Here is a 14497-nt window from a genome sequence, read left to right as displayed (position 1 = left end):
CCTTGGGGCTTGGCCTTTCACTCGCCAGCCACCAATCAGCATGATTGCAGGCGATAGGTAATGGAATTTGTGCTTATAGGTATCAAGCTAGGTACAAAGTGATGCGATGCAAATTTCCCGCCTTTCCTATGAGCTGGGTCGTCCCCGAGCTCGTTTAGATAGTTAAGTCCAGGGGGTGTCGAAGTCTAGTAGGAAAATCTGGCAAATTCCCTGCGTGACGTCACGTCGGGACTGACCGACGGCACTTTGCACTGAAGGATACGGCGAATTGGCTATTTTTGAAAAATGATTAAAAATACTTATGTGCTGTTATGACACATAAAACGCTTATCAGCATGTTCCTCATCATGTGATAAAGCCATATCCGTGGTCGAAAATAGCTGAGCCCCTCCCAATTTCCAACCACCGACCTCATAAGCAAAGGATGTAAGCGTAATCCTTAAGGGCGACTTTCCAATACATATCCGTACATATGCGTCCTTATGGAAATCGGTAGTGTGGCGATTGGCGACGCGCGCGACATCTGTGTGGCGACCAAGTGGCGACTGTGGCGACACCTGGTGGCTGCTTTTCTGCTGTATGTAGGCATTGGGGTTTTGCCAGATATGGTTCCTACTGCTACACAACTATGTTGACCCAATACTAGAAAGTTATTTTGCCAGTAAAAGGCAAGCAAATTGAAAGTCAATTTATAAAATTGCTTATGAATGATAACGAGAAAATAATAAAGATGTTTTGATTGAATAGTTATTAAAATACCCAACCGGTAAACTATATTCTGGTAGATTTAGTAGAAATCAGTCCGTGCAACCTTGTATTTAGGGCCTTGGTTAAGTCGTGAGTGGGTCGCGAGTGCGCCTATATGCCTGACCGCGCCACTCAGGGGCGGATCCAGCCGATCCGTTTGGGGAGGGCAAAAGTTTAGCCGACCATCGGCGACCCCGACCCACCACCGCGCCAGTGACCAAGTTACTTCACAACGCCAGTTACACCATCTTACCGTAGGTGTAAAATGTCTTATGTTAACCCGTGCCCAGCCGCGCTGGGGCTCCTGGATTTTCATGCCCCTGGGGGATGTTTGAACACCCATATGCCTTCTAACTCGGCTCCTGGGCCACGTAGCAACACGCGGTAGGCGGCGTTTGAAGGAGTGTCAAACATAATGACCAAATTACCCCAGTCACTTTTCAGGTCAGGTCAGATGTCAGATCACCAGAGCCCATCAAAGGCCAAATCCCGATAATATTTATTTAGGTCCAGTTTCGACAATTTTTGAAGAACTGGCGCATAACTCGGAAACGAACAGAGCTAGAGCGCCCCAGAAAAGCTAATTTGATAGCACTGTTACTGCTCTTTCTGGATAATTCGCTCAGATTGGACCTAAGATCAACGGTTTAGCCTCCAGGGGAAACTGCCAGTGCCATAATATATACTATTTTTACGGGAACGGATTTTCTGCGATAACTTTTGAATCAAACCTTGTGCGATCATACTTTTACCGGCATCGTGTTCCTCTCGCGAAGACGCGTCGAATGAGTTATAAATTGATCTTAAAAAGGGAACTTACAACTTTGACATTTGGTCAAGCCATGACCTGACCGGAAAAGGTCGTGTTGCATATCAGTCGATCCGTATCGTAAAGCTAAAAAAATCTAAGGTGTTTCTATTGCTCTAGAATGCCTCCAGCAGAAGTTATTAGCGAATTGCTGCAAACTATTGCATATCTTTCGTGACCTGAGATGATCTCAGGGACATAAGGAGGGGTCACGGGTGCTATTTTCCGGTTCACTGTGTGCTGTTTAGGTTGTAACTCGGTATTGTTAAGAGTGACGTTTCTTATAAATTTAGCACGAATGTTAGAAAGGGCGGATTGACGGGAGCCGGAGCCTACGCTAAGCAGAGCTTGTTGCGTAGAGCCCGACCTCTACCGTCCGATCGCGTAATTCCGGGCGACAGGAGAATTTACATAGATGCCAAAGTTAACGTGCCCTTCAAAGCCAGACACGGCCTGTATCACTCCTGACTTTGATTGGCTGCGGCTGCTCCCACCAACCGCAGACCATCCCCGTCAGGAGTCTCAAATATCGAGCGCCGGAGCGACTCAAACCCGGGCTCTCACTACCGGGAGTCCATTGCTTTACCAACTGAGCTACCGGACAGGAGGTTTGTCCAAAAAAGGTGCCTTTCAATTTTCTCTTATTGACTTATAGTGGAGAGGTCGCAAAAATGACCTAGCCCTAGGTAATCGATATAAAAACCATGTGACTAACATTTTGTACATAGGTACTGTTACCCTTATTAACTGCTGAAAGTTTCAAAGCGATCCGTCACTCGGTTTAGCTATGGCAAGCATTGGAACCAGGGCTGCGGAGTCGGAGTCGGAGTTGGAGGCGGTCGGAATCGACAGTTCTGCTTGGAGTCGGAGTCGGAGTCGGAGTCGCCAAAATCTTACCGACTCCGACTCCGGAGTCGGAGTTAACGCTGCATGTATTAACGTTATGCACTGCACCTGTCTGATTGACGATACTGCGCTCGGAATGAGATTTTGTCGAAAAAAGGCCATACAGCTGTTTTGGACGAACGTTTTCAGCGAAAGAAGCAGAAGACTGTGAATTCCCCAGAAACTGCTTTTTAATTCTGCATGTTATTTGTAACGCATATTTGCAACGCAAAGCCTTGGAACGCGCAAGGGATCGTTTCAGGCAAGATAAAAACGTCTCCCGGTTATGAACTTCAATATCCTTATATAGATTTTAATAGAACCGTCCGGAGTCGGAGTCGGAGTTGGAGTCGGAGTCGGAGTCGACTTTTGAAGCCGGAGTCGGAGTCGGAGTCACCCTAAAATCCATCGACTCCGCAGCCCTGATTGGAACTGTTTTTAGGTTATGTCACTTGACGTGCAGCTTAGTGACTTCGTGACCTTGAGAGACCTTGGTCTGACATTTTCAGAAGATATGCAAAAAATAGGTTTAAAATGGCGGCTAGGCATGTCGCCGTTTTTTTACGCGGAACGCTCCACAGCAATGAGGCTCCCAACAAATGACAAAACTGTGGATTGCTTAGGTGATTTCGAATATAGGGTGGTGGGCGTCTTACCCGACTGGGCATCTTGCCCCGTGTTACCTCACACCATGGCCATTGGCCACACTGCATATGCTTATGCATGCATTCAGTTCAGGGGCTTAATCTAATATCTGGCATATCGACCCAAAATATCAGCAGCCAGTGGTCAGCTCCTTCCTTCGGAATGGCCGTCACGGAAAGAAGCCCTGCTTTTCGTCCATATAGGCATCGACGCCGTATTAGAATTGCTCATCGCTACATGCTTTGGAAGGGGCAAAAAGATAGTCTTGCCCACACGATTTGGCTTTGGGGAGGGCAAATGCCCATTTTGCCCTCCCCTGGATCCGCCACTGGCGCCACTGCGTGTTTTTCACGCTCTCCAGCACACCAATGACGGGCCCGCGGCCTCGGAAGTGCACGCTGTGCTCCCGCAGCACGCGCACAAAAACGGTGAATGAAGGTCTCTCCGGCGGCGGTCGCGTGTTCGGAGGGACGACCGCTGCCGTCGGGCCGGTGTGCAGCATCCAAACATCCGGTACCGCGGGCGACGGAGTGGGTCGAATCGAAATCGGACGGCCCAAACACGGTCCTCAGGTGTGCCTGGCCGCCTCGATAGGATACTGCTGCCTGGGAGTGGTGACATCCTAAGTTCGTGATCCTCACCACGTCTGACAGTCGCGTGCGGAAGGCATAAGCCATCGTATATTTGTATTTGTTTCGTGTATTTGCAAGCCGGCCCTTAACACTGGTTACATACACAGATAAACATGAACGTGCAACCCTCGTCCCTATACAGTGATTTAAGATTTTATCCTCCACGACACGCCCATTTATGGTTATGACTTATGGTCCCGTGCAGTCACGTCCTGGTGATCACTACCGGGGCTCGACGCGCAGCTCGATTTTGCCGGAGGCAGGCGCCAGGAAGGGCGCCGCCAGCACGGGCTCCAGCGGCTCCAGGGGCGGCAGCAGCCGGTACCTGCGCAGCAGGTGGCACAGCACCAGCTTCATCTGCAGCAGCGCGAACCGGCTGCCGATGCAGTGGCGCGGCCCGAGCCCGAACGGCAGGTGCGCGCCGGACTGCTGCCGGGCGCGGCCGGCGGCGCTGAACCGCTCCGGGTCGAACCGCTCCGGCTCCGGCCACAGCTCCGGGTCGCGGTGCAGGCAGAACACGGACACACTCACCACGGCGCCGGCCGGAACGTGCACGCCGCCCACCTCGGCCGGCCGGGCCACGCGGCGGCCGAACATGGCCGGGATGGGCGGGAACAGGCGCAGCGACTCCTGCACCACCTGCTCCAGGTAGGGCAGCGACAGCACCTGCTCGCAGTCGAGCTCACCGTCCGGCCCGGCAGTCAGCTGCTCGGTGACCTCGGCCCCCAGCCGCTGCTGCACCGCCAGGTGGGCAGCCAGCAGGTAAGAGGTGAACGACAGCGCCGTCCGTGTGGTCTCGTAGCCGGCCAGCACGAAGATGAAGGCGTTGGAGATGAGCTCGTCCTCCGAGAGCGGCTCCCGGTCGGCGGAGGACCGGCGCGCGTCCAGCAGCAGCTGCAGCACGTCCTTGGGCAGCGCCGTCTCCGGGCCGGCGGCCGCCGCCTCCCGGTGCGCCACCACGCCGCGCAGCCAGGCGGCCATGGTCTCATTGTGGCGCACCAGCCGGCCGGTGGCGCCGAGCGCGCGCAGCAGCGGCCGCACCAGGCCGGTGAGCGGCTGCAGCTGGCGCAGCCGGGCCACCAGCGGCACACCGGCCACCAGCGCGCTGACCGTCTGCACCAGCGGGTGGCGCGTGTCGCGCTGGCAGCGCACGTCCATGGCCAGCGCCGCGCGGCAGATCACCTCCAGCGTCAGCTGCTGGAATCCCGAGTAGAAGTCGGAGGCGCGGCCGGCCGCCCGGTCCTCCTCCAGCAACTGCAGGAAGGTGCCGGTCGCGTCGGCCATCAGCGGTGCCATGCCGCGCAGCTTGGCCGCCGTGAAGGCCGGGCTGAGCACGGAGCGCACGCGCCGCCAGCGCGCCCCCTTCAGCGTGAGCAGCGTCTGCTGGAGCTCGTCCGTCAGCGGACTACCGTTGGCCGGCCGGTCGGGGAACTGGTCAGCGCGGCGCACGCACAGCTCGTGGATCAGGTCCGGGTCGGTGGTCCAGAGATGCGGCGTGGCGCCCACGTAGACGGCCATGGTGGCGCCGCGCCGGCCGTAGCGCACGCCGTACTCTGCCAGCAGCCGGCGGGCCTCGTCCAGGCCGGAGCGGCCCAGCAGCCGGTCGGCGTGGCCGTACAGGAAGCTGTGCGGCGGCACCCGGTACCCCAGACCCTGCAGCACCCGGAACCGCTGCCATCGCCGGCTGGCCGCAAAAAAAGACGGGCGAGTCACTTCAGCAGGGTGGGTGATGCCATTGCATTTTATTATGTCTCGTCACTCATGTTCTGGATATGCAATATAAAGGTCCATTTGAAAATTGAACGCAACCACTTGACACTTACAACCTTATTTGGAAACTTTTCTAGAAAACGTTACTAAAACTTTGTAAAAAGCCGTTCGGTTTTTTGCGTTACTTTCTGTCGTAAAATAAACCTTGACCGGTGGTCCAGACTCCAACCCTTGTTTCTCGCCCGTGGAGTCATTACAGCTGAACCATGAAACGTCACTTTGAATAATAATTTAAATAAACGGGTCAGCGTGGTTGTTGGGTAATTGATCTAGAAAACGCGGCTGGGTAACTGCGTAGAACCTTTTACATGCTCGAGCCGATTTATGGGCATCGTTATAACGGACATAACTTCTCGTTTACTCTATGTAATGCATTTCTTTTCTCAATGTTCGTTCAATAGTAGGTTCAATAATAGCGACTAATAATGCATCTTATTAGTCGCTTATATTTCCTTTAAAAAAAATAAACAACTAACTACTCACAGCAATCACTGAACCATTTGTTTAGGAATAAATTGTTTTGCAAAAAAATGAGCGTGCATAAAATAGTTATTATATAGTTACTAGTTACTAGCGTTATAGTTACTCACATCAGCAGGAGGACGACTGCCGTAATCAGCGCCGGAAGAGCGACGTTCCAGACGGCGACTGTCATCAGTTGGACGGTATGCAGCCCCATCCCGGGACCCTCAACTAGCGGCGACACAAGGCTGTCTGTGCATCCACGACTGACCCACGACTGTCTGTGCAACTCTGACAGTGACGCGACTGACCCACGGTTCTCTGTACTGTCTCTGACGGAGGGGAGACGGGCGACGGCACGACCACGGACCGACCCACGGCAGTGTCTGTGCGCACTGCGCAGGTTCTGACGGAGGCGAGACGGCACGACCGACCCGCGCGAGACGGTGCGCCCGAATACCACTGCTGCGGCACGACGGAGACTCTGTCCAGTGTCCCTGAACGGTGAACGGGCCCGACTCACCGTGACACAGACACCAGCCGTCTGTTTTATGTATATATGTGCCTCCTCTTCGCCAAAAAGCGATTTATATATATTGCAGTGCATGAACTGTCACAGCGTGCCCAAGCAACTATCATTTGTGATTTTGCGTATCATGTGCCTGACCATAAGACTGAGTAAAACAAATGCCATGACCTTCTTGCCCGGTCGTGTCGAAACATAAAAATGATGCTTAGCTCAGACAACAAAGCATGACTCCACTCCTTTAGCGATAACATTCGTATTGCTGCAGGTCAGTCCAAGGCCGGCATACATTTCAACGTTAATTGTAATTTACCTTCGTTTACGTTTATTACAAAGTTAAGTATCCCTTTGTATTTGGTTAAGTGAATATGTATTTTGCATGTGTTTAGATTAACATCACGTCGCAGCTGATCAGTTTTCATGATTCACGTCGACCACGACAACAGGCTACATAACAAAAAGCACATCCATTGCTACACAATGAAATCAGCCATACAAAAGTTGCTCGACTTTCTGATCGTTCAATCCGTAACGTAAAGAACATACCAATCCACCTGTCACTTGTCCGCGTCTGACAAGTGGTAACCTCAAATTACAAAACACAAATCCCAAATGACTGGTGGGTAGGTACGACGTATCCTACGCTACTATTTTAAGTGCAGTATGAAGTGTTGAATAATGCCAGATTTTTAGGTGAATTTGCGTTCTAATTTCTAAGCGTCTTCAGCAAGAACAGAGCTGTCTGTCTGGCGTCTAGGAGCAGACAGTAAGGATGTCCTGATGGAGATGGTGACGCCACACTGAGGTCGGCTGACATCAGTGTGACGCTGGGGCGACTTATGACGTCATGATGTAGATGTTGGCGGCACACCGAGGTCGGCTGCCGTCAGTATGATGTGCGGACGCCTGCGACGTCACGATGTGGATGGTGACGGCACAGTGAGGTCGGTGGACGTCAGTATGATGTGGGGGCGTCGGTGACGCGCTGGTTTGGTGGAGCTCCGACTTCGCAGCATAAACTGGAGTTCGCGCGCCATTTCTCCCAGCAGGGACACCTGCGGAGGCACGAAAATGCGCTGAACGTGTTGGTTGCATCACATTTCCGTGAATATTCAGGACTCTTTTGCATTGTAAGTGCCTTTTTACGTTTTGTAGCGTTCGCGTCTCTTGCGAAAATCAAAGTCAGCCGCTATTCTCCCGTTAAGGCCCTCACCTGAGTGGTGGGGTCCAGGCGGCGCGCCCTCCAGGCGAACTCGGCGATGGCCACGGCGCAGGCGGCCGCCATGCCTGCCAGCAGCACCACGAACACGCCGCCCACCTGGTCCAGGCCCAGCTCGCTGGCCGACGACGGACTCTTCTTGGCGCGCCGCTGCAGCGAAAGAAACGAGCCCATAGAAATTACTCTGAAAACAATATACATAAAGGAATGCGCATAGCCTACAAAACTAATCGTGTTTACTGGCATGTCCTGTCGCACAACATCAGCTCTTCCTACCTTGCACATTCCGCCGCCTTTCCTTTCCTTCCACCATTTGGTTTTCAGCGCATGTAGGGTTCCATTTTCTTGCAGAATTAAAATTGCGTTGCTGATTGACGACGTATACGGTGAACCTGAAACGCAGAAGAATAAATGTGGTATAAAGTACCTACACATTTTAAAAGTGTAGATTTAAGCGAGGGCGCTTTATTTACTTGTGTTTTGAAAATGTGATTTCGAAAATGTTTATATTACCTACTTGTATGCCGCTGACGAAGTGACAATAATACAGTCACGAAACTGTCCGGAAAAGCCTAGTACTTTAATTTCATTTTAAAAGCAATATATATGTACACCTATTAGTTCATATGTATACTTGTAGGATGAATAACTGTCATTGATTTCAGCGCTAGATAGGTAATATTACGATTGCAAGCTGAACTTAAAGTTTATGCTTACTTTCGATAGCAAAGCACTAGGGTGACCCGCGTGCTCCGCAACGCGAAAGGGGTATTTTCGATCGGTGGGTGTTTGGTTGTTCTTGTGTCGGTTGGGTTATCTATCCATTACGGTCGATTGCTTTTTGCCGGCTAAACGTTTTGGTTTGTGGAAAAAATACCCACCGCATCGAGGTGCCCGTGTCTGATAAGCATGCTTTCCACTTCAGAATCTGTCAAATGTGCTTTGTGTCTGGTGCCATGTATAATCACATGAAGGGCAATGGCACGAAATGACCTGTGCAGGCCGAAGTGCCAGTCAATAAATGAATAAATGTGCTTTATAATTTAGGCGCGTAGTTTTATGACAAATTAAAGGCGTAGATAATTTTCACTAAAAATCGTTTTGCAAAGGTTTGAAACATTTATATTTTTAAGAATACTGTTGCTTGTCATGCAAACGTGATGATTGGATCTTGGAGAGAATTGAATGCTCTTTCCAATGATAGCATTTTCAATTGTCAAACGTATCAGGTTAAGCAGCAAAATCCGTGTAATTATTTAGTGACACATTTTGGACAAATACCATTTAATTCAGCGATTTTTTCCACATTGTTTTTGATCAATTAGCTTTTCACAATTTTTCCATGAGAGGCGGTACATTTTTATTGCTAATAGGCGCTGTTTCAACTCATTCCGTCTGACGATCACCTGAAATTAATATAAATTCCAAAATCCGTCCAAAACGTCCATTTTTCAAAAGAAAGTGTCCTCCCCGGTGCAAGTGGCGCGTGCCAACCCCTGCACCGCACACCATTCGATAGCCCGTTCGATTCTCTACACGATGCTGTTTTTCCCGTACCGGTCGGGCCCACGGTTACCGAGATATTGCACCGGGACCGGACCCGTGTCGGGCAAATTTGGCTGTTTTCGCCCGTTTTTGCCAGCCGATTAATACATGTAAAGTCTATGACGCGAATTTGCACTTTTTGGGCACGCGCCACGCGCTCGCTATCGATCCGATCGAGCTGAGACCCATCAAAGGCACGTCGCGCATCCTTGATCTATGAGTTGTGCAAATTTCACCGCGCTAGGTGCAACGGTCTGGCCTGTAGTCCACGCAAAGCACCACCAAGTCGGGACCTCGGTAACGGACAGACGCACTCTCCTCAAATAGTAATATAGATGTGAATAAAACACTCCCTTTATGAAAATGCATAACATCACACGGGCTGGTAAAACATTTCGTTCGGGGCGGATAGATTAGAGATTGGACGCACCGGGCGGTAGGGCGATGCCGTAGCTCTTGGTGTCGAGCAGGCCGCCGACCTGCTGCAGCTCGCAGTTCCGCTCCAGCACGTACTCGAGCTGCGGCGACTCCATCAGGTAGGCGTACAGGCCGTTGGAGCGTTTGACCCGCTCCACGCCCTCCGACGACTTGTTGATGAACACGGACGGACGCGCCGATTTCATGAACGCCCACATGCGCTGGTACGCGGCGATCTTGGAGTCGCTGCACGCACCGAATGGCAACAGATCAACGTTGGTCGATTGGCGGTCTCTTAAGGATATCATCTCATGGTTTGAATAACTATGCAGAATATGCAGTCAACATAAATTCAATACCTATAGACCTCAAAATCAAATGCCTAATTGAACGAGATTAGCTCATGCTTAATTTATCCATAGATCTCATGCGTTCCCCGAGCTGCTCACCGGAAGAAATTTTTAGTGGACCCGGACACGAGGGCTCCGTATTTGATCTCGGTCTGTTTGGAGAGGTCCTCCGCGCTCTCGATCGGCGACACCATCCGCTCGACGGTGAGGAAGGCGGCCAGGTTGGCCGTATAAGACGATATCTGGGGAGACGGACACAAATAGCCATGTGGGGACGTCAGGCTGAAAGGTCATGTTCCGACCAGCAATAAGGTCGAGAGTTTTTCGTGAACCCTAATTAGTTATTTGTATCGTGACGATTACCTACTTGTGGCACTGAGGAGCCATTTTACATAGAAGTCCCATCTCGTCGAGGAGTGCACGCATGCGAATGTGCAACTAGGTACCTACGCAACTAGCAACTGCGGCAATACGATGATTCAGTCGTATCCACTGACCATAATCAGAGTGAAGAACCACCACAGACCGGCGATCATCCGGGTGGAGAGCGCCCTGTGAACGGCAGAAACAGAGAATCTAATTTCGGCTCTAATTTGACAAACGTAGGTACAGCCCACCGCTAAAGTAATGTAGGGTTTTACCAATCTCAACGGTTGGCTTAGACTGACGATTGTTTAATGCGGAGTGATCAAAAAGTAGATGTCAATAGCTAAAGTTGCAGCTGCAAGGGTGACGATACATATAAGCTACATTCAAAGTTTCATTGTAGTCTGGCTAATCGTTCCTAAGCTTCAGAAGCAGAACATACCCATGACTGAAACCCCACATTACTTCTGCTGTGGACTGTAGGTACGTACGCAGGCCGACTGCGAAAATAGCCGGACATGTGAAAGGATAATCTGGGCAAATGTGGCAAAGGAAGGCATATTACGCTTATTTTCTATTTTTTATACGTTATACTCTCCATAAATCAGTCAGCGTTGTTGATGTTTAGCAACACCCAATGCTATATTAATTAAAGGGACACTCCCACCTTAACATTAGTTTTGAGTTGAGATAGCCAAATTGGTGGCCATGGCCTGCAAATACCGGTTTGGGCACTCACAACATCGAAAAATGCTTTAATTCGAAGATATGGAATTTCAAACTTTCAGTTTTCGGATTCTAAGGGGCTAATGCATTGGAATGCCCCCTTAGAATTTGTGACGTCAGCGGAGATCTAACGATTTTTAAATCTTAGACTTAAACCATCGTTAACACGTGGTCGTATACGCTGCTTTGCGCGCAACGTCTGCCGCACTTTAAGGCTGCCAAATTATTGCTTCCAAATAAAGTCGCTAGTAACAGGGGAGATCCCAAAAAGTAAACAAAAGTAAAAGCCTAATATCTTGAAAACCGGTGAATATTTTTCGATGAAATTTGGTAGATATTCGTTTTCGCTCTTTCTGAACCAAGGGACATCACTTTCATGCCAATTCATTAACTTTTTTGAAGGTGGGAGGTTCCCGTTAAGCGTTATATGTAAGTAGTTTCTGACGAGAACTACATACAGTCGTGCAACGCAAAGGTGCAGTGAGGTGGTCTCACTTTGGGGCGATCTCGGATCCCTGCTGCATCAGCGAGCCGATGGTGAACCAGAGGGAGTTGGCCAGGCTGAACTGGTTCTCCAGCACGTCCTGTTGGTCCCGACACGGCTGGGGAACGTCCCACTCGTACGGACTGAACCTGCGGTACGGGACGAGGGGTGACTGAACCTGCGGTACGAGGAGGAGTGACTGAACTTGCCGACACGGGTGGGGAACCTCCCACTCGTACGGGCTGAACCTGCGGTACGGGGAACGGGTGACTGAACCTGCGGTACGAGGAACGGGTGACTGAAGTTGCCGACACGAGTGAGGAACCTCCCACTCGTACGGACTGAACCTGCGGTACGGGTGTGGGGGGTGATTGACTGAACCTCCCGACACGGGTGCAAGGGGGTACTCGTACGAAATGAACCTGTCGGCCAGCCAACAGGCGTCTGACAGGGGATAAAACCGAGACGACCAAGCGACTGGGTGCTATCACGATGGCTGTATTTTTTTTTTCGTATGGACCAAGCTGTCAAGGAGATCCAGTCCCGGAGCGATGTAAGTCCCAGCGTTCCAACGATGGGCGACTTTCACATGTATGGGTGACCTTTCACCTGGCTATGTGACCGTTAGCTGTCTTGGTGACTGTCACCTCTCGCTGGATGATCATCTACTTGACTAAGTGACCTTTCATTTGTCTGGGCGACTGTCAATTGGCTCCTCTCGCTGTGTGGCCCCTCACCTGGCTACCACGAACAGCAGCACGGAGACGCCCAGATAGGCGGCGGCCATGTAGAGCCACACCTCCAGCGACAGAGGTGCCAGAAACGAGAACAGCTGAAAACGGAACGCATCGATAAACATAACGGTTCGCGCTGTGCATACATACCTACATATATAAATAAATACAGTGACAAAAAAAATGTAGCAAATTTCTGAACGTTTATGCACCTCTTAGAGGTTAAAAATCTAGAAAGGCATCACATCGTCCAGTGTTTGTGCTTTGTTTTATAGATATCAGCATAGAACTCTGCATGCAACAGGTCAGAGGCCAGGTATGCAGAGGTCGATGATACCGGTTAAATAAGTTATTCAATCAGTCCCGTCTGGGTTTACCTGCGGTGGTTCCTTCTGGGGTAACGTGTACAAAATGCCAATACCTGCGACAAGCGAGAAATGCTTCAATAAAACTGGTAACCGAATAGGCACCAAGGTATGAAACTGCTAGCCAACATACAAAGATAATAATTAATTCCTTCAACTTAATTAATTGCTTGAAATGGTCTATATGAATTAACTAAAATCGAAAAGCTCTACATGTAATAACCTGTGTCCACTGCAATCAAAGGCTAAAAGTAAATTCAAATTCATAGCTAATTTCAACAAATGAAGCTTATTCATTCGGGCAAAAAGAAAATATCTGCACCTACCTAAATTCATCCAAGGCATTGTGAAATCAACCACTTGTTCCCTTTCATAAGTAATGGTGAGATCGGTTACGGCCATGTCAGCTTTCTGCGAAAGGGAAACGATGGGGGGGGGGGGAGGACGAAGCGTTTATAACTTCTTTGTGCAAGCTATTAACATCCGTTCTGTGCCGGCAACATCAGTCAACCAACAATAAGAGAACATTAACAGGAGCAAGAACAACATAATCAAATAATACGGGCAAAAGATGAGAGAGAAAGAGAGAGAGAGGGAGAGAGAGAGAGAGAAAGAGAGAGAGAGAGAGAGAAAGAGAGAGAGAGAGAAGAGGAGAGAGGAGAGGAGAGTGGAGAGAGAGAGAGAGAGAGAGAGGGGAGAGGGAGAGACGTGCCAGACGGGCAGAGGGACACACAAACACACAGACAGCGCCCGCTCAGCGCAGCTCGACTCGGACCTGTTCCATGAGCTCCTTGACCATGCCGCTGGCCTCGCCGGTCACCGGGTCGATGCCGCCGTAGCCGCCGCACTCGACGAAACGCACGCGGAAGTGGCGCAGCTCGGCGATGGCGTTCACCAGGTCAATGCAGAAACCCTCGAAGCGAGCGTTGCCGGTGAGCGACGGGTCCGACTCGTTCACCAGCATCACGTACGGCTCGTTCTGAGGACGGACGACACGTCAGATGTGACACATTCTATGCATAAGACTCACGGCACTTTCGGCACATCTATACATTCGACACATCAGGTACATCAGACACATCAGACACACCTTTCCCTGAGAAACAAAATTAAAGATAGCAATAAAACATATAGCAGTTTTCTGTTTCAAGTCCCGCGGTCAATTCGAACCTCGAAGCAAACCGACAAGACACGCCCGCGGACTGACCACAGTGGTAATGACGACCAGCGTCTTGTTGCGCAGACTGCGCTCGATCTCCGTCATCCTGTCCCCTATGGAGTACCGAACTCCTCCGGCGGGGGTCCAGTGGCCCACGGGGGTCAGTCCCCCTTCCGACAGCTCACTGATGGAGAGCGTGAAGTTGGTGCGCCGACCACTCCGGTCGAATTGGATCGGTCCCGATAGACCCGTGTGACGCACCTGACAAAAATAGAGACAGTTTTTACGGGTCAGTAAGTACTTACATGGACAGGGTCAAGCTGCACCGGAGCGGAGAAAATTGATACAACAAACCACCGGCACAATAAGCCTCGTTAACGCTGTCAGTCACAATCACATTCAGCGCCACCAGAAGGATGTCTCATTCACGATCACACCTACTGCCATAGATGAAATGTGATCGTCGGACGTTGGCTCACGTACTGACCAGTCTGAGGTAGTTGACCAGCGAGGTTCCCTGCTGCCAGCCCTTCTCCTGGTCACAGCTCAGAGGCCGCACGCGCAGCGCCGAGCCGAGCTGACGCAGCGCACGAGCCAGCACTAGCACGGCGTCAAACATCAGCGCCGCCTCCGTCTGCCGGACCCGGCGTCAAAAAC

General features: G+C 50.8%; 2 protein-coding genes across 2 annotated transcripts; both read right to left on the bottom strand.

The window, feature by feature from the left end:
- Positions 1 to 3766: 3766 nt before the first annotated feature.
- Positions 3767 to 6469, bottom strand: LOC122383478 (thromboxane-A synthase-like). The gene is made up of 2 exons (XM_043369972.1): positions 6078 to 6469; positions 3767 to 5401 (listed from the first exon to the last, which is right to left on the bottom strand). The coding sequence occupies exons 1-2, from the start codon at positions 6164 to 6166 to the stop codon at positions 3940 to 3942; spliced, it is 1551 nt and encodes a 516-aa protein (XP_043225907.1). The 5' UTR covers positions 6167 to 6469; the 3' UTR covers positions 3767 to 3939.
- Positions 6470 to 6822: 353 nt separating this feature from the next.
- Positions 6823 to 14095, bottom strand: LOC122383477 (glutamate receptor ionotropic, kainate 2-like). Its single transcript, XM_043369971.1, has 12 exons — positions 13889 to 14095; positions 13457 to 13660; positions 13008 to 13092; positions 12694 to 12737; positions 12320 to 12414; positions 11594 to 11731; positions 10504 to 10558; positions 10106 to 10248; positions 9670 to 9902; positions 7971 to 8086; positions 7689 to 7844; positions 6823 to 7530 (listed from the first exon to the last, which is right to left on the bottom strand). Exons 1-12 carry the CDS (start codon positions 13943 to 13945, stop codon positions 7390 to 7392), a joined length of 1467 nt encoding a protein of 488 aa, XP_043225906.1. The 5' UTR covers positions 13946 to 14095; the 3' UTR covers positions 6823 to 7389.
- Between the last annotated feature and the right edge of the window lie 402 nt (positions 14096 to 14497).

Source organism: Amphibalanus amphitrite, unplaced genomic scaffold (genome assembly GCF_019059575.1).
Source record: "Amphibalanus amphitrite isolate SeventyFive unplaced genomic scaffold, NRLGWU_Aamphi_draft 000164F_arrow, whole genome shotgun sequence".
NCBI classification, from domain to species: Eukaryota; Metazoa; Arthropoda; class Thecostraca; order Balanomorpha; family Balanidae; genus Amphibalanus; species Amphibalanus amphitrite.
The sequence above is the reverse complement of the archived record's forward strand: the minus strand, read 5'-3'. Positions and strand labels throughout refer to the sequence as shown.